Source organism: Natrix helvetica, assembly GCF_964273705.1.
Source record: "Natrix helvetica genome assembly, chromosome: 3".
Taxonomy (NCBI): Eukaryota; Metazoa; Chordata; class Lepidosauria; order Squamata; family Natricidae; genus Natrix; species Natrix helvetica.
Genome location: NC_138549.1, coordinates 68,478,104 through 68,501,650, shown reverse-complemented (window position 1 = coordinate 68,501,650; position 23,547 = coordinate 68,478,104). Strand labels below are relative to the sequence as shown.

Genomic DNA, 23,547 nt, shown 5'->3' with positions numbered 1-23,547 from the left:
CACACGAAAGCAGGGTCTGAAGACTCCTCAGCTTTGATTTAAGAATATTATTTTTTTCTTTGATCTTGGTATTCAACTTTTGCCAAGAGAAACTGTAACTCAAATGGAAAGAGGCATTCAATGGCAGGGCACAAATATTTTGCTGCAAGAAAGTCTTCATTAAAGCCCTCCTATCATCCGTTAGAAGAGAGAGAAAAAGGCTTTCCTTCGTTCTAGTTTGACCTCTGGAGATGATATGAGACAACATTGAACCTTGAGAGCAAAAATATAGCATATTCTGTGATATCCTTACATGTAGTCCTTCACTTACAACCGTTAGTTTAGAGACTGTTACAATGGCACTAAAAAGTGACTAATGACAATTTATTTACACTTACAACCATTACAGCAACCCCATGGTTACGTGATCAACATCCATGGCAAGCGCTCCATGGCACAGGACCTAGTTACCTGCGGGATCGCATCCTGCCCCATACATCCCTGCGACCAATCCGCTCACACAGAGAGGGACTTCTCCAGGTGCTGTCCACTAAACAGTGTCGGGGGGCGACACCTAGGAGCAGAGCCTTCTCTGTGATGGGCCCAGCCCTGTGGAATGACCTCCCCCTTGACATCAGGATTACCTCCGATCTCCGCTCCTTCCGTGTAAAGCTCAAGACCCACCTTTTCCAATTAGCTGGCCTGGCTCAACCATAGTTTTATCCCATTGCTCCTGACAATCTTTTTAAATTTGTAATTTTAACTGAGGGTATTTTAACTGTTAATTTTAATTCTATTATTACTATTGTATGCTTTTAACGAGTGTTACCTCCTCCGGGTACGTGTATGTGTTTTTATGTATGTGTATATGTATTGTATGTATATGTATATATGTATGGGGTTTTATTGTACGCCACCCCGAGTCCTTTTGGAGAGGGAGCGGCTAACAAATTAAATTTATTCTATTCTATTCTATTCGGACATGTGGCAATAGTTAGGCTGCTCCAGGGTCATGTAATTACCATTTACAAGCTTTGGAGCCAGCTTCTGACAAGCAAAGTCAATGAGGAAAGCTGGACTCCCTTAACAATGATATGATTCACTAAACATTCTGTAGCGATCGACTTAACAAATGTGGCAAAAAAAATATTGTAAAATGGAGCACAAATCACTTAACAACTGCCTTGCTTAACAATGGAAATTATGGGCCCAACTGGTCGTAAGTTGAGGACTAACAGTACTATAAAAAAACCCAAGGCAATACAAGTGTTAATGTGCCGGATTTAAATGAAGAAAGAACAGACTCAAACCTGCTTTGGAAGTTTATTGGTTGACAATAAACTTCCAATCCTTCTTAGCCTTATCTACCTCAGAGAGCTCTGAATGAAATAGGAGGAAAGAGTATGATGTATCTTGGTCTGAGTTCTGAGAAGTAGAAAGGTGGGGCTCAAACATAATAGGTAATTAAGTACCTGTGGGACAATTTCCAACAATCGAGCCAAATTTCACTTTGTAGCTTTCTGTATTGTTAAAACTGGAAGTCAGTATCAATTTGCTTGAATCATCTAGTTCAGGGGTGTTAAAATCGTGGCGCACAACCCGGATGGATCACACGCTGGCCACACCCTCCCCAGATGCGTCACACGCTGGCCACGCCCTCCCCAGTTTAGCGAAGGGAAAAAAAGTAGTAATATGTCACATGTTGACGACACGAGTTTGACACCCCTGATCTAGTCCTTAATCCTCCAGCTTCCAAATTCAATCAGCAGTCCCAGGTTTATTGGAGCTGACAGCTACCAGCTTTTCTACAAAAGCTATAACAAACCATTTGCCTTCAAGTTTATGCTTCCCAGAGCTACATTGGTGGGAAATACATCTAAACTAATATTTCTTAGCAGCTTTCAGGTGTGTGGACTTCAATTCCACATTTTCTAGATTAGTATGAGAACAATGTATTTCCTAGAAACCTGTATTTGAGCAATGTATTTCCTAGAAACGTATAAGAACAATGCATTTCCTAGAAAGATATTCATATTCTTACCCTTAAGACTTCCAAAGCAAGCCAAAACAGGCCCCCCAAAAAGGGGGAGGAGAATTTGGAGGTATTACAATGTGGCCACTTTAATTTCGTAATTTAATTTCAGCAGTTCTGATCTCAAAATACTGAGAGCTATACACAGCTTTTAACTACTCAATACCCATGAGAAATGCTTTGAATCCACCCTGGATCTTGTTTACTTGGTCCAATTTTTTTTTAAATTGTTCATTTTTCTCCATACAGCTTGCAAGGAGATCCTTTCAGATCCTGTGCTGTCTTGGGATGAGTTTCATAAGCAGCATGTAGCGCTGCTATTACAAGGTGTTTACCAAGAGGCTGTTAGGGCTGAGAAAAACATCTTGGGATGATGTCATTGGTGGGGTTCTAAAGCCTAAAGCTAAACACTTGTATTCTAAGTCTTGGCTTTAATCTCAGATACACAATGGTTTGAGCAGCACCTTTTCAAGTGGGTTGATTGTTCTGCGGTGATTCTTCTCCTCATTCCTTGTTTTTCCTGATCTAGTCAGTACAGCAGCAGGATCAGTAATGGCGCTGCTGTTATTTGTTTAAACTGAATTGAATAATATGGGGCAGGTAAATTGAGAGAAAAACAGTAGGTAAGGCCAGACAGAAGAAAAGTGCTTACAGACATAGATTTGTCAACTTGCCAAGTACATTACTGCCATTTTTAAAAAGGTATTTCCTATCGGAAGCTAGAATTCATGTGTGTTCCTTGCATAAGGGGTGTGTGTGTATCTTATAGTTATTTATTTATTTATTTGTAGGCAGACAGCCTTGTCTGGAAAAAAAAAGCAGATAAAAGAAGATGGGGTTCAGTAGATCATTCCAAATAGAAGGTTTGGTTTGGTTTGTTGAATTTGGGGGAAGGTTTGCTCTGTATTTGCTTTTGAGCCTGCTAATATTAGTAAATATTAATATTAATATTAGTAGATATTAATATTTTTCTTTCAAGGAAAAAACTTTGGTATAGTTTCAAATATGGATTTCTACATATATTGGTTTCAGAGTTTGTTGAATTTGGGGGAAGATTTGCTCTGTATATGCTCTTGAGCCTGCTAATATTAGTAAATATTAATATTTTTCTTTCAAGGAAAACACTTCGGTATAGTTTCAAATATGGATTTCTACATATATTGGTTTCAGAGCAAGGAGTCTCATTGTTTCCCGTGACTGGAATCCTGGAAATACTTCAAAGTTTTGTCTCTGTCAGAAGACAGCCAACTCTGAACAGTCTAATGGAATGTATCCAGTGCAGCTGTTTTATAGCAAGCTCGAACATATTTCTTGCTTGATATACATTGCTAGTGGTCATCTTTCTGCAGGTAGAAAGCCGCCTAAGAAGGAAATCATAGGTTGTGAGTAATGCTGATTTGTCACAATTTGTGGGAAATCTGAACAATTTATTTATTTAACAAAAATTCACCTGCTTATCATTTATCCTGACCGCTCTTGACTGCAACATTGTGGTCATAGACAGGGGAAACCATGTTAAGAGTCACAAGACTGCTGTCATATAGAGCAATGCTTGTGATCAGGTGTTCCCCCTGGGGATTGCTATTATTATTGTAGTTGCTATCTTCCGTCTTGTTACTAGTATAACCAAGTAGTAGTCAGTATATGGGATCTATGTTTGCATGGAGCAGCTAACAAAGGATCTCAGAAAATTTTTCTCCAGCCAAATCCTCCCCACTTTGGCCTATTCTTTTTCTTCTTGCTTTTCCTGTCCATTAATAATCTACTTTCTCTCCCTCTATTCTTTATTGTTGTTTGCCACCTGATGTTTATTTGATAATTTTATTAATTGGTTGGTCATCATTGAAGTGGGACACTGAAAAAGATATTTAAAGGGTGACTGATTCTTTAAGCACTAGCTTGGGAAATCTACAGACCAAATATTCGGTCATACAAACGCTTTTTACTGTATTTCAATTACAATTCAAAATTAAGTGATGAATAAAAAGGGTGTGCCTGTTTCTATTTAGTATGTTTGGTCAAGAAATAGTTATCTTGCTATGTTTCATTTCAATAAGAGAACCTCAACAGCAAACATATAATAGAGAGAAAAAATAAGGTTCTTGTCCTGTAAAATACAATTAAAGTGCATTTCAATACTCCTGCAGTTCATAGATATCCCTCTTTGAATTCTTCAGACTGAGACAGGGATTAAGAAATAAAAAGAGAAACAGCTCCTCTTCACTATTCTTTAAACCAGGTTTAACTCTGAAAAGCAATTCAGATATTTAAAACAAAACAACCATAAGCATTTCCTTGTTAGACTTACTTTCTATTTAGATCACCGATGTCATTAGTTGTTTCATTCTCTCCTGCTAGTGTGTCCAAGAGTAGCTTATATGCTTGTGATGACGTATCGTTTGCTTCCTTAGCTATTTTCTCAATATTATCTGCTTCTGCTTTATGCCTGGGACAAAAAAAATGGAAAACATGATTTTAAATATGTTACTATTTGTATTTTACTCTCCAAGCATCTTCATCCTCATGCATGGTTTCCAATTCATCATTTTTCAACTGCATGGCATTGAATTGTCTTCTGTTGATAACTAACTCAATCGAAGTTGAACAAGAACCTGTTTGTGTGGCAAATGCACCATCATGGAAATTTTGAGAGTGGGCTGATTTCTGGCCTAGCATCATGTCCTGGAGAGCAAGCAGTGGTGCAGTCTTTATTCCAGACTATCCCAGGTCCATGCTTCCATCGCCTCTGGTTTCCACCTTTGACCTAACTCTGCAGATGCCTGCCTTCCCATCTGCTGGAAAGGATTACCACAAAGATTCTGTTCTAAATCTTGTGGCAGATTACTTCATCCCCATTGTTCAACAGTATTGCTCAAACAGGAAATGAGTAATGCATAGTGATGGAGGGGGGGGGAGAAGGAGGGGCATGCCATGACAATAGATTGGAACTCGGTTCGCTAGAACATGCCAGTGTCCTCAAACCAGAAGATGGAGAAAAAGGCCTGGCAGATGCTGTAGTCAGTTTGAGCAATTGAGTCGCAAGAATACCATAATCACACTAGAGATACACTGTAAACTAGAAGTAGGCTTTTTCAATCTCTCAGAGTCCCTTCTTAAAAATGCCTTCTATTTAAAATCAGAATGAATCTATTAAGAATTAGAAATATTTTAAAATGTAAAACACAAGTGCGGCCCATGTTTTCCATGAGTGGGGAAATCATGGGATTCCTTCATTTTAAATGAAAACAAGTGGACAACCCGTTCTTTCCAAGCTAATACTTGTCACATATAAACTTTAAAGAGAAAAGTTGCATACAGTTTATGCCGTTTACAAGTAATGCAGTATATATGTATGTATGTATGCATGCATGTGTACTTATACAATAGATAAGATGTAGCATTTGGTTTAGAGCAACACAATGAGCAACACAATTCAAAAAAGAGTAATGGTGTATAACTGCCCCATTATGGGTTTCTTTCAGTGGTGAAATTCAATTTTTTTTACTACCGGTTCTGTGGACATGGCTTTGTGGGCTTGGCAGGGGAAGGATACAGCAAAATATCCATTCCCACCCCACGCTGGGGCCAACCAGAGGTGGTATTTGCCAGTTCTCCGAACCACTCAAAATTTCCGCTACTGGTTCTCCAGAACCTGTCAGAACCTGCTGAATTTCACCCCTGGTTTCTTTCAATCTGTTCTTTCCAGAGCAGAAAAGAGAAGGGAATGTTTTTTTTAAAGCAATGAGATTTGGGGATAGAAAGAATATGGAAGCAGAGAACACTTCCTCCACAGGATTGAAGAGGAGATCTTAAGCTGAAGATGATGTAGACAAGTTACCATTTAATGCAATGATGGACTTGGAGAAAAGATTAAACAAAGAAGGGAGATGGTAGCATTGGATTCCTCAACAATCTGCCAAGTAGAGGCATGGTTAAGATTATCCAGAGGAAAAAAGATAAAGGGGGCATCTCTCACCGTGCAGCCAACTGGCGAGCTTCTTCTGCCAGGATAGTCATGTTATTGGGGTCACCGGTTGATTCTGGCGGAGTGATAGACTGAAAGAGGAATCACAATACTTTCAAAAGCCATCTTTTGCATTTTACAATACTATAAGCAGATAACAGTTGTTTGTATTAGAGATGAGAAACAGAGGTGTTGCTAAATGTAGCAATCTAGTGTTGTTCCTCTATTTTCTCTGGGCCCTGCAGGCTGAAATTTGCAGTGGCCTCATTTCCTGCATCCTTCCACCACATGTAGGACATTAATCCTAGATTAATAACCACAAGTTTAAAATGGAAAAATTAGAAAATCAACAAAGCTGATGAAACTCAAGTTATACTTTTTCTGCGTCCTTCCCTACTAGATACCAGTTTGTAAATCAATGATGAAATATGGGATTGCATATTATTTTTCTACATAAACCCATTCCCAAAGCAACTATTTAAAAAAATTGAATCGGTCACTGGAAATTCGTGAAGCTGTTTCAAAAACACAAACATTCGGAAAGGCAAGGAGAAGGCAACGTTTTTCTGGCTATTCAATGTATTTGTTAAAAATAAAGTAAAACATAATTGTTCTTAAACAGTTTCACATGGTGTATTGATAGATTAAAAAATGTGCAGGCGAAGAAAAGCACATCTTCATGAAGTACAGCCATGTTTATTTGTATGAGAGTACAAATGATTTCAAGGTTTCCTTATGAATACCAATCTTGGTATCTTTGCAGAGAGAATGCTTTATATTCAGCCAAGGGCAATGGGGGACGGGGGACAACATTAATGGAGATGACTCCATCCCAATCTCTGAAGTGGGGATATAGAAAGGAGAAATTAGGGTCTTCCTCTCAGGATTCCTACATGAAGTACTGAGATGGTGTCCTTCAACTGCTTTGGTTTAACCAAAGCATCTTCCACAGAAGACTATTAAAGCCAGTCCAGCAGGTGCTTCCAAATGATGTGGTAGCATCACTCTAATAATAATAATTTATTAGATTTCTAGACCGCCCCCTCTCCCCGGAGGGACTCTGATACCTAAATGAGGGGGCCCATGTTTTGTCAAGCCACCCTGAAGGAGTATTTGGTCAAAGTCTTGACCAAGGCCAAGAGTTCAAGACTTTGCACATGCCCACCCCAGCAATGCTTGAAAATGTTCTGCAGCAGGGCCATTTTTTGATCTGTACTGGGAACCATCAAATTCTATACATTGGACAATCTTGTGTAACGTCTCTTACTTAGCAAAAATATACTGCATCTTTATTTTGCATCTTTAGTTCATTTGAGAATCTCATTATAAGTCCACCTTACAATGTTACTAGGTATTGCTCAGCATTCATCATTTCCCAGCATGATTTCACAACCCCCAAAAAAAGGGCTAGACCTAAAAGGGCTAAAAAAAAGGGGGGGGGGAAACAACCCACATTCATTATGCAGGTCAATGCCTGTAATAAAGATTTGATTGAGCAATATTCGTTTTTTCAAAAGCATCATTCTAGCACTCATAAATCCCTGATTAATTCCATCGCGGGGTGTGAAATGTAAAGAGAAAATGCAAATGGCACTCACCACATTGGCAATAGCCATCCTTGCCCTGTGGAGCATATTTGAAGCGCTGTCAATCAGCCCCTCTGTGTTTTCCACCCGGGCTTGGGCTTGCTCAGCCAGGTTCTCTGTCTGTCTAACTGTATTCTGGATGTTCCTCAACCGACCAAGTTGACTTGAAAGGGTTCTGTTAATTTCCTGCAGACGATCCATCAAACCCTGGTCGACATCTGGAATCAGCAAAGTAACAACGAGTCACACAAACAAACGAGCAAATAGAAATGTATTATCACATGTTTTTTTTATCACTAATTGATTTTATGAAATGAGAAAAGTGGCTTATAAATTCAATGAATAAATACAACAATGAAAGGAAATTATGAATTTCTTTAAGGTTTGTTGAGATTTGCCGAAATCATGACAATAGAAAAGATGATATACTGAGCATAGATTTTTATATAGGATTCGCAAAGTCACCTTTCACCCTAGGGCAGTGTGAGTTTTGTATGTCTTCAGAGAAGACAATTCTCCACTAGGACCAAACACAGTAGACCAGATAATTCAGTAAGAAATTGTCTACTGTTTTTTTTCCCAAAATGATCTCTTCTGTAAAGTTTTTCACTTATCTCTAACACAAATTGAGTTAAATGTATCTGCTGACATACATGACCTATGCCAACGATGGCTAAACCTTTTTGGCTTGGGTGCCAAAAGCGCGTGTGCCCACACCCATAATTCAATCCCCTCCACGCATCCCTCCATGCATATGTGCATGCCCCCCCTGCCCCCCCCGCATGCACACACTATCCCCCCCGCCCCAGCCCTCCTAAAGCCTGAGGAGGGCAAAAACGACCTCCCCCGGCCCTCCGGAGTCCCTTCATAGGCCGAAAATCAGGGGGCCAGTGTGTGCATGTGCCCTAGGGCAGTGATGGCGAACCTATGGCATGCGTGCCACAAGTGGCACGCGGAGCCATTTGTCAGGGCACGCGAGGCGCTGCCCTGTCAGCTGGCCAGCTGAGTTCACCTTTTTAAAAGCTATTTTTCGCCTTCCCCAGGCTCCAGAGGCTTTATAGGAGCCTGGGGAGGGCGAAAACAGCCTCCCCCCCCCCGGAGGCTTCAGGGATCGTCCGGAGGCTTCCCTGACGCCTTCGGAACGCTTAAAACGACCCTCCGAGCAACCCGGAAGTCACTTCCGGTTTGCTTGGAGGGTGGTTTTAAGCGTTCCGAAGGCTTCAGGGAAGCCTCCGGACGGTTCCTGAAGGCTCCGGAGGGCCTGGGGGGGGGGCTCTTTTCACCCTCCCCAAGCTTCTATAAAGCCTCTGGAGCCTGGGGAGGGCGAAAAAAGCATGTAAAAAGGGGCGGGGGGCGCGCGTTGTGCACGCATGCGCACTGGGGGATCGCGCGTTGCATTATGGGTGCGGCACGCCCGCACATGACCCCCCCGCGCTCCCCCCACTTGTGGCACGCGAGCCAAAAAAGGTTCGCCATCGCTGCCCTAGGGCAACAACTCGCATGCCCTCAGAGATGGTTCCGTGTGCCACCTGTGGCACGGATGCCGTAGGTTCACCATCACAGACCTATGCTATTGTTTTCTCTTCCGAATGACATAGTCTAGTTTTAAAATAATGAAGCAGAAATTTTAAGTTTTGTGGGCTTAATAATACTCCAAGAAGCACCATTAATGTACATAAACAAAAAACTGAGAAGCAAACCCACTCCACTTTGTTCCTATTGCTCACAGAGTTTAGGACTGAAGCACACATCTAATCCTTTTTTTCAAAAGTACAGTGGATATTAGTATATATGTATGCATTTGATTCATCAGTTCCCTTTGATGACAGAGACTTTTGAAAAGCTCAAGATAAATTCTCTCTTTTGTGACTGAATCTTTGGATCATAAAATTCAAAAACAACCTTTAAACATAATCTATAATATGTTATTTAAATTTAATCTGATCCAGTACTTTATAATATAATCATTAAAATGTAAAATACAGTTGCAACTATTAGTACTCTCTAACATGGAGGCTGCTTTCTTCAGTGTTACTATCAAAACTATATCTCTTCTCCCACAACGGAAGCATGTCTGATGATGATGATGAAATCTACAGAGATGGCTAAAATCTTCATTAGAGTAAAAAATATCTATATTTATGGCTGATAATGATATGACTCGCACATATGTGCTAGTCGTTCCTGGCACTAGGGGGCAGTGCTCATCTCCGTTTCAAAGCCGAAGAGCCAGCGCTATACGAAGACATCTCCATGATCATGTGGCCGGCATGACTAAACGCTGAAGGCGCACAGAACATTGTTACCTTCCCACCAAAGGTGGTTCCTATTTTTCTACCTGCATTTTTACATGCTTTCAAACTGTTAGGTTGGCAGAAGCTGGGACAAGTAATGGGAGCTCACTCTGTTACATGGCGCTATACATATACATATATGAACTGATTGCGTCTGAAATAAATTATAGGCTGCCAAATGGTCTAACTCAATTAACTGATCATAGCCAGCTACCTTTGATACTTTGGGCATCTCGAAGTAAGTCCATGACTTCTCGTTCAGCTTCTTTCAGTCTGTCTTCAAAAGCCTGGTCAGTTATGATGTCATCACCTGTTCCTATGTTAGCTATAAGATTTTCCAGATCGCGCAGCCTCCCCCGTTGCTCCTCAACCTGCAACAATTGAGACACCAAAGAACAACAAATCAATAAGACAACCACACAGGTTTTGAAGGCTCCAGATAAAAAGGATAAAGAAAAAGATGTTGAAAATATGTAAAATGCAGATTCTAGGAACTGTTACAATTAAGACTGATGTAGCTTTTGTATTATTCCTGTTGCTGCTTTTGCTTTTAAGTATGTCACATTACATTTTTTCCCAGTGTAACATTTTTGGGCCAAGCACAAATGTGTATCATATTAATTTTCCCCATTATAAAAATATGTAAGCTCTAGATTGGCAAAATTAGCAATAGCACTTAGATTTATATACTGCTTTAAAGTGCTTTTACAGCCCTCTCTAAGCGGTTTACAGAGTCAGTATATTGCCCCTAACAATCTGGGTCCTCATTTTATCCACCTCAGAAGGATGGAAGGCTGAGTCAACCTTGAGCCTGGTGAGATTTGAACTGCCAAATTTCAGGCAATCAGCAGCCAGCAGAAGTAGCCTGCAGTACTGCACTCTAACCACTGTGCCACCGAGGCTCTAAATTAGCTAAAATCAACAAATTTTGTAGTTGGTATGACCTTATCTTTCACCAATCTGTAACATGCAGGACATTCTTGACAACCAGGCCAGGATCGATTGTAGAAGTAGTTTTCTTCACACTGGTCACAGCGGATTCCCACAAACCCTTCTTTGCACTCACAACGGCCATCTTCTTTGCACTGAAGAGAGCGGGAACCTTCAGAGTTACAGTCACAAGCTGAGGAAACACAAGGCATTTAAATATTGAACAGGGAAGTGGCCTTTGAAAAAAGAACAATCTGAAAAATCTTTAATCTTGGGATACCTAGAAGACCAATGAATTAAGCCCTTTTCAAATGTCACTTGATTGGTGCTACTAAGTGGCCTTTAACTACTAAGAAAATCAGGCAGTTCTGACTTTTACCCGTTAAATGAAGCAAGAAATTGGACATACGATACAGGTAATCCTCAATTTACCATAGTTCATTGAGTGACTATTCAAAGTTACAACGGCAACTGAAAAAGTTACTTATGACCATTTTTCACACATACGACCATTACAGGTTCTCCATCGTCACATGATCAAAATTCAGATGTTTGGCAACTAACTCATAGTTATGACGGTTGCCGTATCCTGGGAGGGTCACATGATTACTTTTTGCGACCTTCTGATAAGCAAAGTCGAGGGGGAAGCCAGATTCACATAACAAACTAACTAACTTAAAAGAACAAAGAAATTAACTTAAGAACTGCAGTGATTTATTTAACAACTGTAGCCAGAAAAGTCATAAAATGGAGCAAAATTCATTTGACAAGTATTTCACTGAACTACAGAAATGTGGGGCTCAATTGTAGTCCTAAGTCGAGGACTACCTGTATATGGAAAGTTCCAGCGCTTCTGAGAAACAAAGTAGAGCAAAGAAAGATCCTCCAATGCTGTGGTTATGAACACAGTACGGCTTTTTAAACCAACAATGATAGAAAAGCAGTCTTTACTAATGACACTTTTACATGTCTTTTGACCCTGATGGACACTTAGTGCAAATGGGCAAACCTTGCCTGAAGAAAGCAAGAAATCATGCCTAGGGATTGATCCTGCTTGGTGTGGAAATCTATCATTTGAGGAGATTTTCCTTTTTGAGGAAAAGCTGGTGTGCAAATCAATACTTTATATTGATCCAGACACCTGCTTTCATCCTAGATTTTCATGGAGGCAAATGCTGGTGAAAAGGTTATACAGGTAGCCTTCGACTTACAACCACAATTGAGTCCAACATTTCTGTTGTTAAGGGAGACATGTGTTAAGTAGCTTTTGCCCCATGTTACGACTTTTCTTGCCACAGTTGTTCAGCAAATCACTGCAGTTATTAAATGAACCGTGCCACTGACTTTGCTTGTTAGAATCTAGCTGGCAAGCTTACAATAGGAGGTCATAGGACCCCTTGACAGTGTAACTGTCATAAATACATGCCATAGTTGTTAAGTCAGGGGTGTCCAAACTTGGGAACTTTAAGACTTGTGGACTTCAACTCCCAGAATTCCCCAGCCAGCCATGCTGGCTGGGGAATTCTGGGAGTTGAAGTCCACAAGTCTTAAAGTTCCCAAGTTTGGACACCCCTGTGTTAAGTGAATCACTGCAGTTGATAAGTTAGTAACACAGTTGTTAAGTGAATCTGGCTTCCCCGTTGATTGTGCTTGTCAAAATGTTGCAAAAGGTAATCAATCCCATGACCTTGGGACACAGCAACGGTCATAAGAATGAGTCAGTTGCCAAATTTTGGAACTCCCCAAATTTCCACCCAGACTAGTTTGCTAGCTTGGACTTTTTAGCGGTTGCAGTCCTACAACATAGGGTAGAACAAGAAGCAATGGGTGGAAACTAATCAAGGAGAGAAGCAACTTAGAACTCAGGAGAAATTTCCTGACAGTTAGAACAATTAATCAGTGGAACAGCTTGCCTCCAGAAGTTGTGAATGCCCCAACACTGGAAGTCTTTAAGAAGATGTTAGATAGCCATTTGTCTGAAAGGGTATAGGGTTTCCTGCCTAGGCAGGGGGTTGGACTAGAAGACCTCCAAGGTCTCTTCCAACTCTGCTATTGTATTGTAACATCTGGTGGATGTACAGTTGAAGAATATTGACATGCCAAGAAAATAACAGCAGTGAGGGATTCTGTCTAGCCCTTGTGGCTCATTTTTTTATACTGTCTGATTCACTATGCTGTCATGAATATAGACTTACCATGTATTATTTTACCATTAAAAAAAAACAATGATGCAGCAAATGTAACTGTAAATAGTCTGACTCGATGCGTCATACCTGTCCCACCTTGCCTCGGTTAGGGCGTGCCTCTCAGTGATTTCCAAATATATACAGTGACCGTTCAAAGTTACAAAAAATGACTTATGACTGGTTTTCCCACTTAACAACCATTGTAGCATTCTGGGGTCACGTGACCAAAATTTGGGCACTTGCCACCAGGCATGATTTGTGACAGTTGCCCTGCCAAGGAATCATGTGACCCACCATTTGTAGCATTCCCAGCCGGATTCTGACAAGCAAAGCCATTGGCCTGATTCATTTAACAACTGCAGTGATCTGCTTAACAACTATGCCAAAAAGGTCATAAAATAGGGCAAAACTCATTTAACAGCTGCCTTGCTGAGCAAAGGAAATGTTGGACTCAATTGTGGTCGCAAGTCAAGGATTACCTGTATAATGTGACAAAAGTCTATGTTTGCTGTACATTTCTGTTGTATAAGATATGTTCAGGTTCAAAGTTATATTTGAACTTTGAATATTTGTAATTTGTGTTAGTGGTCCAAATGCCAGCTCCACTTACAAACCAGGGCATGTGAATTAGAAACTAGACTCAAAAGAATATGCTTCAACAATTACTTTTCCTCTTCCCATTTTGCATTAAATGACACCAAGCTGTACCCCAACAACATTTCAAACTGCCGTTACAGCTTGGCATCAATATGTTTATGATACATGATAATGGCAATTCCTCAAAAGGAGAAGAAGGAAGTAAGGTAATTATCTTGAAGATGACAGAAGAGAATGCACTTGGCATTTCCAAAGCTAACTCTACAAATCCTCCTTTGCATAGTTATAAACGCAGTGGCTCACCATATCCAAATCTATTCATCCAAGACTAATTTTATTTTATTTTTAAAGTAAGGAAACGGGAGGATTAAATAAAGAGGAATGTATGTCCTGGATTTTACACTTTCCATGTCCTCAATCTGAGTTAGTTGCTTAAAGGCCACATTCCGCAGCAACAGCGTAGGAGTGTAAGAGCCAAAAACCAGGTCAGTTCTGGGACAAAATTCAGGGCAAGTGTTTATTCACAAGGAGCAGCAGATGGTCTACCAGTATATGCAATCTGAATGCCCTAGAGACAGAAAGCAAGACTCATATAACTGCAAAAACATCCTTGCAGGACTTGAAATGAGAAAACATGCAAGAGGCAGACAAAGGGGGTGGGGGAGAATTAAACCTCCTGTGATGTCCAAGTCTAAGGACACATTGGTAGCAATGAACAAATTCTCTATACAGAGCAACAGAGATGGAAAATAAATGGATGAGGAAGGGTTGGGACAGGAAATACATCTTCCCCACTCCCCTTACGTTTGCAGCCTTCAGGACCAAATCCAAAATGGTTGGCTTCACACCTCTCACATCGCTGGCCGGTAACGCCTGGCTGGCACTCGCACTGCCCGGTCTGAATGTCACAGTGGCCATTAGTGGAGCCCAGAGGATGGCAGTTACATCTAGCAGAGGAAGAGCATCTCAATGAACACAGGTAAGGAAACAAGAGTGTGCATTATGCTTGCCATGTTCTGAATTTGACTAAATATGTCATTAAAAAAAAAACCATGTTGCCCAAAGGGAGGTAAATGTGGGATGACAGACGGATGTCATTTGCCTACACAATTGGTCAAAAGGAAATGCAGCATTCACAGTAAAGCTCCAATGAGAAAATATCTACTTTCTGTAAATTAAACCAGTTCAATGATGCAATATTTGAGGAACGATGAAGACTGTTACATTTACATTTAATATTCAATCAAATGGTTTTAACACAAAGTGCCTATTATAAAATAAAATAAGAACAATATACAGGCAATCCTCGCTCAGTGACCTTTTGAAGTCACAACGGGTTCCCCTCCCCCCTTCAAAACAGCTACTTATGGTCTGGTTCCAAATTCCAACAGTTGCATGCACCCTAATGGTCAACTATTAACTGCATTTTTGCTTCATTGCAAAACCTCACCTTTATGGCCAATTGCAATATTCAGCAGTCACGTGGCCATCTTATGTCCAATGATATAACCCGTGCAAAAATCAGTCATAAAATCAGACCCAGTCACATGAATTCCTTGATTTATGATGTCACGATTTATGGTTATAAATCGAAGACTACCTGCATTTGGACTCTTAGTTATCTTCTCAGCCTTGACAGAATTTTGAAAGCTTGTTTGGAATGAAACTTGATGAATTTTCCTATCCTTGATTTTAGTCCAAGGTTTTTTGCTCCATGTACAACCCCTCAGAAACATTATCTTCCTCTAAACATGAAAATTGACACAGATAATGTAACTTCCCAGCTACATAATAAAACCGGAGACTCCTTTTGGCTCTGGTCCTTTGCAAGCAGGACAGCCTGACCTCCGTAGCTGCAATGAAATTAAAGCAGATGAGGCACCCACACCACACACTGAATAAATGAGAAAGCCTGATGTTTGTTGTTATTTCCACCCTCTTTTTGGACAAAGCCAGATGCATGGGCTCCAGGGAAGAAGGTTAGATTAGATGCCGGTTTGGAAAGACATCAGGGAGTGAGGACAGATTGCCAGATCCCCAAAGGCCTCCTTTTCTGAAGCCAGCATTTAAATATTGAAAAGAAGTAGTTTCAAAGAAGCTAGATTCTTAGATCGGTTCCTCTGCCCCCATTTTATTGTCTCTCTGTCCTTAGAGTTTGCTTTCTATCCTTTTCCTTTTTAATGATTTGCATTGTCTTAAAGTAAAGTTAGGTAAAGGTGAAGACTCTTCAAGCAGAATCCAACTTCTGGAGACTGCAAGTAGATGTCCTTGCAGTTTTCTCAGGAAAAGGGGTTTCCTACTGTGTCCTGGGATGTTTTTTCACCTCCTGGTTCCATCCTACCCTCTTGCTATTCTCTCTGGCTTCCCATTCAAGTATTAAACACGCTGAACCCTGCTCAGCTTTTCGAGAACATCAAGGTTGGCTAGGTGCTGCCATCTGCTGCAGACTAATGGGAAGATCCAACAACACAAATAAATCAATAGTCGACGGCCACAGCAATCATCTTGTATGTTTGCATACTGTTGAGTTGAAAGTGCTACACAGAATAACAATGAGGTCTCTGCTTTCTAGTGTTAGCAGGTTAAAACGCACCAGTGGCAGGAGAAGCAGAAGTAACTGGGCAAGAAAGTGCACACGTGTAATTTCATGTATTGAGGCTTCGTTTCAGGAAAGGTAGGGCAATATGAGTTTTTTTTTTTTTTTTTTAGGAAGGCATGCAAAGCATAAATGGTCACAGGGGAGACCGAGAGACAACCTGCTGCAGATGGCTTTCTTTTAAAGTCTATTTGTAAATTTTAACAGCTGCTTTTAACAAAAGCTCCTCCGCTCTTGGGAAACCTCTCTGATGACGTCCCATCCATCCAGGCCACCGGCGTTCAATTCCTGCGTCAGGAAAGAAGAGCTCACCTTTCACAGCCACGCCCACTTTGCAGGTTGTAGAAACCCGGTTCGCAGGAGCTGCAGTCCCTCTCTGTGACGTGTGAAAGGCATTCACACTGGCCGGTTACTTGATTGCAGCTTCTCTGTAAATTTGCTGTGCCATAAGGATTACAATTGCAAGCTACAAGAATGAAAACATAAAAGGCATCAGGATGGGTTTTCCAACCAGACATAATTCAGAGGACAGTCGCAGGAAGCCTAGGGGGAACACTTCGAAAATGGGAACCCCTTTTGAGTACAAGAGGGCTGTTAGGGCAAAGGAAATGCAGAAGCTCCAATTTAGTATTTAGTCTCTCTGCTCATCAAATATGTGCCTACATATTGCAATGCATCTCAGTGGGATAGGCGAGAAAGAATACTTGGCACAATTTATAAACAAAGTGTTCCACCAGGGATGGGATGGGGTAACCACTACTTCTGATCACATCACAAACAATCCATAAATATACAAGTTGGAAAACATAATCCCTCATGTGAATGGAACAACTGAATCCTCCACTCTCTCCAGGTTCCACAAATTTCTGCAGCCATGGATCGATGGACGGATGAGGACTGTAGACTACTTTCAGGGTGTAACTGAGACATCTTTCTAGCGGTCAATTTTTTGTGTGGGGCTATTTCAAATATTGAAAGATGCTTCAAAAGAAAAGTTAAAAGGATTGTATTCTATTTTACTAGATTTGCTCCTTTACATTAACATCAGAGTCTAATACTCATTAGTTTAGAGAAAAGCTACCAAGATGGCGAGGAAACCAAGTTCTATGAGGAAGGGTAAAGGAGCTATCTTTCATTCAGCAGACTCAAGATTCCACCAAAGCTTCTGTGCAAACTCTACAGATGTGCTAGACAATTTTGGTAAGCATAGTTCTGTGAACGCAGCTTCTGAAGGAAGGTCTTTGCTTGCTCATAAGATAATGGTTCTAAGGCAAGAAAGCACTTGCCAAATCTTCTGTTACAGAGGCAGAAGAAACAACAGCTGCTGAAAGTACTGGGAAGTATCTCCAAAATGAACCTCTGGCCAAATATTTTGGGGGAGAGGGAGGAAGAGCTTTCTCCTGAAGAAAGGGTCAGACTAATGTCCTAGAATTGGACTGTGACAAAAGCATTACTAACTGAACAAAAAACCCCACCTACCTTTGCACTTATCCTCTGGATTCTGAGCTAAGGGGTTTCCGAAGAAGCCATCTTTGCACCGGTCACAGTAGAAACCAGCTGTGTTATAAATGCACTTCAAACATTCTCCTGTCAAGCGGTTGCAATTCCCAACTGCATTGGGATCAATGTTGTCACTGCACTGGCAGAGGCGACAGGGCCTGTTGGGGCCATTTTGGCCAAGAGGATCTCCAAAATAACCATCATCACACAGCTCACACCTTTTACCTGTAGGCCCAGGAAACAGGTATATTAGAACATACAAAAAAGCAAATACTGTAATCCATGCAAAAAATGAGTAAGGTAGAAAAGTAGCTGCGGAATTATGGAAAACTTTCACTTTTCAGACCTGCTTCTTTGTTATTCAGATCTTTTTGTACAGAGACAGAAGCACAATTTGGCTTACCAGTAATACACCAGTTATAACAACAAAAAAGGAAGATAAGAAAGAAGCTTCTCCAAAGCCAATGAAAGCACTTAGGAAATAAGGATTGCATTTTCCATTCATAAATCCAGTATTTTAATCAGACCCTTTGGAAATAATGCTCCAATTATTAAAACACCCACTGCAAAGCACCGAAAATGACCCTTGAGGCAGTCCAGACATAAAACTCCCTTCTGTAGTTTCACGAAATGACTACATTGCAACCTCTTTTAACAAGACTTAACTTGGGCAGCCACTAGAAAAGTTGCCAAGTTTCTAGCAGTAGCTATGGCTTGCAAAAATTAGTTGGCATCTTCCTTTCATTGTTAATTGTTTCAAGTTTGGTTTCCCTGTATTTTAAGTTTTGTATCTGTGTTTATTGGTGTGATGACGGTGGCAAAAAGAAATATAAGGAAATGCTGAATAATAAAACAGTTACCAGTTTCTTTTAAAAACTGTTCTTATTGATGAAGAGAAGGAGAGAGGAGGGGAGGGGAAATAATGGCAGACTGACATGCAATATGGACTTCAAGTGACATGCAGAAGCTGCATAGAACAACCAATAAATTCACTGCTTTTGGAAAACAGGATTGTACTTACTTTGACCAAGCTATAGCTGGTAACAAATTCCAGAGTTAAGTAGCAGAGCAAAAACAAAGAAAAGGCAAAAAGTACATAAACCATCATCTGACAAGAAGTAACATTAGAAGATCAAAGGCTAAATGGAAACCAGAGTTTAACAACACAGCGCAGTAAGGTTTTAAAGAAACTTCTTTAAACAACCTTTTCCCCAACCTGGGTGTTCTCCAAATGTGCAGACCTCAACTTCTAGAATTTCTGAGCTAGCAGAGCTACTGCTGACAATTTGGGTAGCTGAAATTCACACAGGTGAAAGATGCCAAATTTGGGGAAATTTGGGATATAAGAAACAAGACTTAACAGCAACATTAAGAGGGAAAAAGCACAATTCATTTTATAATCTAAGAGGGAGGCAAGAATGTTTGGGAAATAGGTAGGTAAAAGAAGAATCCATTTATTATATATTTAGTAGGAGGCATTTTGGTCTACATCGTAGAATATTTTTCCTAATGGCTTCCAAATGTGCATTAGGTTACATGGATTTGTTCACTTTTTAAACATATTTTCTTTAGGTGCTTAGGGCTCCTATACAAAATGGGATCGTTTAGACTGGGATCACCCACTTAAAATTTTGAAAAGTGTAAGCATGCACTAAGCTCTGGATGCCACGTTTCTGTAAAAGCCATAGCCTCTAGGCAGGTTATGGTAATGGTTATCTAGCAATCGATTGACAGGAAAGAAAATAAAGAGTTAGAAGCAAAGGACTTTCAGAGAAGTCAGGATCTCGGCCTGAAGCATGGCTGTTCAGACTGATAAGGAGGAAAAAATAAAGAACACTGTACACACCCTCAATAAATCCAGCATTCAGAAATGCGCAGCAAAGTTGATTTTGTTTACTTTTACGACTCAGACAAGTTGAGTCATGGACAGACACTCTGTGCAACCATCTGAAAGCTGCCTCCTCTAAGAGTGACACATTTGCCAAGATTGGCCAATTTATTTATTCCTTGGAGCCAACTCTAACATTGTTCAGTCATTAAAAAAGAAAAAGGAGTGTGATTTCTTCCACCAGCTGTAGTAGTGGATGGGTCCAAGCATTTACTGAGCCCATTTTAAAAAGGCTATTTTTCTTATGCTTTCCTGGAAATTTGCCATACATGTTTTTGAAACAGCTTTTCCATTTTAATGGGCTGCAAAGTTGGTTTCTCCTCTGAATGGATAACCAGGGTCAAGGTATGAATTTCTACTGGGGAAATAAATCCTTTGAGGAAGGAAGGAAGGAAGGAAGGAAGGAAGGAAGGAGGGAGGGAGGGAGGGAGGGAGGGAGGGAGGGAGGGAGGAAGGAAGGAAGGAAGGAAGGAAGGAGTTATTAATTACTATCATGGGTAATTAATGAGCTGTGGTGGTGCAGTGGTTAGAATCAGCACCGCAGGCTAATTCTGCTGACTGTTGGCTGCTAGCAGTTCAGCAGTTCAATTCTCACTGGCTCAAGGTTGACTCAGCCTTCCATCCTTCCAAGATCGGTAAAACGAGGACACAAATTGTTGGGGGCAATATGCTGACTCTGTGAACTGCTTAGAAAAGGCTGTAAAAGCACCGTGGAGCAGTATATAAGTCTATTGTTATCATCCAATAATTTGAATTAGGAGTGCCTAAATGGGCAAAGCTCCTACATTTATATGTTTGATCCAGGCTCCAGGGCTGTCATAGAAATTGCATTTCCAGAATGATTGATACAGAAATGGGCATTTCCATACTTACTCAAATAATTCTCCTTTGCTTGTTTGTTGCATAAAAATGAGATTCAATATAACTGAACTTTGGAAACATCTATGTTTGCTGAAAAAAACAGAACAACTCCAAGTCCATTCATTACTCTTCTACCCAGCAGTGCAACAGAGCTTGTCGAAGCTGTGTCTTCATAATGAGAATCCAACAAGAGCATACCTGTGGTTCCAGCTGGACAACTGGTACAGACCACTTCCTTCGTCTTGGGAACTACAGCACAGCTTGAACCCCCAGGACATGGACATGGCTGGCAATCTGAAGAGGTGCCTGTGGTGGCATCACCATAATAACTATCTCTGCACTTCTCACAGTGAGGACCTGCAGTGTTATCTCTGCAGTCACATGCTCCTGGGGGTAAAGAAAGGAAAGCTTATCATCCAGAAGCTGAAGCACTAGGGCAGCAGCTATCTCACAGGAAATTCTCCTGATGTGGCACAATATACTGTTTTAGATGCAGACAAGGGAAAGGAGTAGATAAAGCAACATGCTTTTATACATAAAAAGAATGGAATAGGACATTTAAAAACTAAAATGAAGAATATTAGATTAGTAGGGCATTCATTCAAGGTGATAATCTAGGTCAGTGTTTCTCAACCATGGCACCGTGAAGATGTGTGGACTTCAACTCCCAGAATTCCCCCACCAGTTGAAGTCCATTCATCTTTAAATTATCAAAGTTGAGTAACACTGGTCTAGATAATCATCTCATCCAGGATATCAAAATGCAAACAAAACCTAACACCAACAATATCCCCCATGATTCTCTTTACCAGATTCAGGGTTGCAGGTTTCACTGTGCCCGTTGCAGAAACATGGCACACAAGGACTATAAGGTCCAAGATGTGGAGTCTCCCTTCTGTAGCCCTGGGCACAGGTTTCACAGAACTGTCCCAAGTATCCTGCTGGACACATGCAATTCTCCACCCATGTCGCTGGTATTCCAGACCCACGATGAGCGCTCACGATAGTGACATCATCCAAATACCCAGCACCTGAAGAAAAAAACCCAATGTCATCAAGATGTATAGAAGTTGTTGACAGTCTCCATAACACAGTAAAGGAGCTCCAATGCTTCCAGGCAAGTCACAAAACATTAACAGAGCTGGATTTGTTTATAGTTTCCAATCATAGCCATATCAGAGTCATTAAAAGTTATTCTTTCTCCTAACTTTTGCATCAGCATTGTTTTCTGGCTGATGTGGGAGAGGAAAGAGTTCCACAAACCAACATCTCAAGCATCACCAATAACCTTGGTCTTCTGTTGCTATTCACAACATTTTCTCCCATGTTTTTAAATTGATATTTGGGAGGAGAGCAGAAAGTCTGTCTTGTGGGTTTCGACTTGACATAAATCCCCAATTGGTTGTTAGATCTGATTTCTATGAGATATACGGTACATCTCATTTCTATGGCTCAAGAATTCAGGATTCCCAGTGATTTATAAACAACATAAACAGAGCATTTAAACATGCACATGTACACACACACACACACACAATAAAATACAATTATAGAACAACATCCCTGTCATCATAATTTAAAGCATCATGTAAATTTATCCAGCATCAAGCAATACTTGCTTCAAAGACCCTGAAGAATAATTATGTGTTCCTAATAATTTGGCTGTTTTGTTCTTTGTGTTAGAATTGGGGATGACTGAGGTTGCATATCAAAATGTATCTTCTGCACTGATCAAAAAGTTATATGATATGGGAATTATTTTATCAAAGGTTAGAGAGTAAAGATGGAAGTTGAAAATAAAAGATTAAAGAAGAATAGAAGATATGTTATGATAGAGATGTAAGCAATATGTTAATTGTCAGTATTATGATGATGAGGATTCTTATGCTTAATGTTATTATTATATTCTTATTAGAAGATACGTTAAGAGGGAAAAATGAACAGGTTTACTATGCTCAAGTGTTTAATATACTATAATTGTTAGATTAGAGAATTAATATCAATGTAGTGAGTGATGTTGTAAATTCTGATAGTTATTGCACAGAGATATTTGTACCCAGGCGATACACTGTTTTTAAGAAAAGATGGAATGTTTATATTTTAAAAAATAACATTTAATTTTTCTTAAAAAGTTGCATGGCAAAATATTAAAAAATCATTGGGGGGGGGGGTCTTTTTGATTGTTAAAACATTGGATTTACAGGTCATGCTTGACTATGCCAAGTGTGCCACTTTAATGTGATGCTTCAACATGGTTAACTAGAGTAATCTCTTTTTCTTTAGAAAAAGGATTTGAGGAGATCCCCTTAGTTCCCATTCAACATAATGGTATACTTCCATCCAAGACATTTTGTGAGCTCGTTAATGTTTGAGCAGTAGCATCCAGGCAAAGGTTATTTTCTAAGAAATGAACCACATGTTATAATTACTTCTTGGTCTGGAGCCAGGTTAAGGAAGATAGCCCTGGCGGTCTTCCTTTACTCATTGGATTAGCCCTTCCTTTGCCTTAATCATGATTTTGCCTTAGATAGCAACAAAAGGAAATTATGATGCTGGCTCCCCTCATCAATCAAGGCTTATCAATGCACCTCAATATTTTTCAATCAAAGATTTTGGAAGATTCTATTCTTAATTTTTTTAAAATCACATTTTAATTATAATTAGAATGGAAAGAGAGTTATTATAGTTAAGGCCATAGGGCACATTTCCTTTTATTTGTAAGAAGCTGCCCATCTCACCTGAAGTGACTCAGGGTGGCATACAATAAAAACCAAGTATTACAGCATTTTGCCAACCCATAATCACATTATTTAACTGGTCCCTAATTTGTAAGCAAGGTGTTCAAGGGGTCAGTATTACTTTAAGACCAGGGTCTACCCACTATGTCAAGATACCACTGTGGCCAGATACCTTGCCTTTGTACAGTAAAGGCTGAGAAGCACACAGATGTGGCAACCAGCCAAACATTCTCCCTGTAAAAGCATGGGTGGGTAAGGAATGCAAAAACTTATTTACACACACCATTCCTTCTGCATATATCCTCAGGGGGAAAAAAAACCTGGAAAAACTCCCACCTTTGCAGATTGACAGATAGAGTGGTATTTCAGAGCTGAATTAATCTTTCACTTTGAGGG

General features: G+C 40.3%; 1 protein-coding gene across 1 annotated transcript in view; it reads right to left on the bottom strand.

Moving 5' to 3' along the window:
* LAMC1 (laminin subunit gamma 1) overlaps positions 1-23,547 on the bottom strand; it is a 157,382-nt gene that overhangs the window by 13,267 nt on the left and 120,568 nt on the right. The window contains exons 12-21 of the mRNA XM_081948795.1: positions 21,223-21,444; positions 20,612-20,800; positions 17,644-17,889; positions 16,477-16,630; positions 14,373-14,515; positions 10,800-10,978; positions 10,070-10,226; positions 7,574-7,779; positions 5,988-6,067; positions 4,320-4,457 (exon numbers count right to left, since the gene is read on the bottom strand). Of these exons, the coding sequence (XP_081804921.1) occupies positions 4,320-4,457; positions 5,988-6,067; positions 7,574-7,779; positions 10,070-10,226; positions 10,800-10,978; positions 14,373-14,515; positions 16,477-16,630; positions 17,644-17,889; positions 20,612-20,800; positions 21,223-21,444 (1,714 nt within the window). The remainder of the gene's footprint in view (positions 1-4,319; positions 4,458-5,987; positions 6,068-7,573; positions 7,780-10,069; positions 10,227-10,799; positions 10,979-14,372; positions 14,516-16,476; positions 16,631-17,643; positions 17,890-20,611; positions 20,801-21,222; positions 21,445-23,547) is intronic.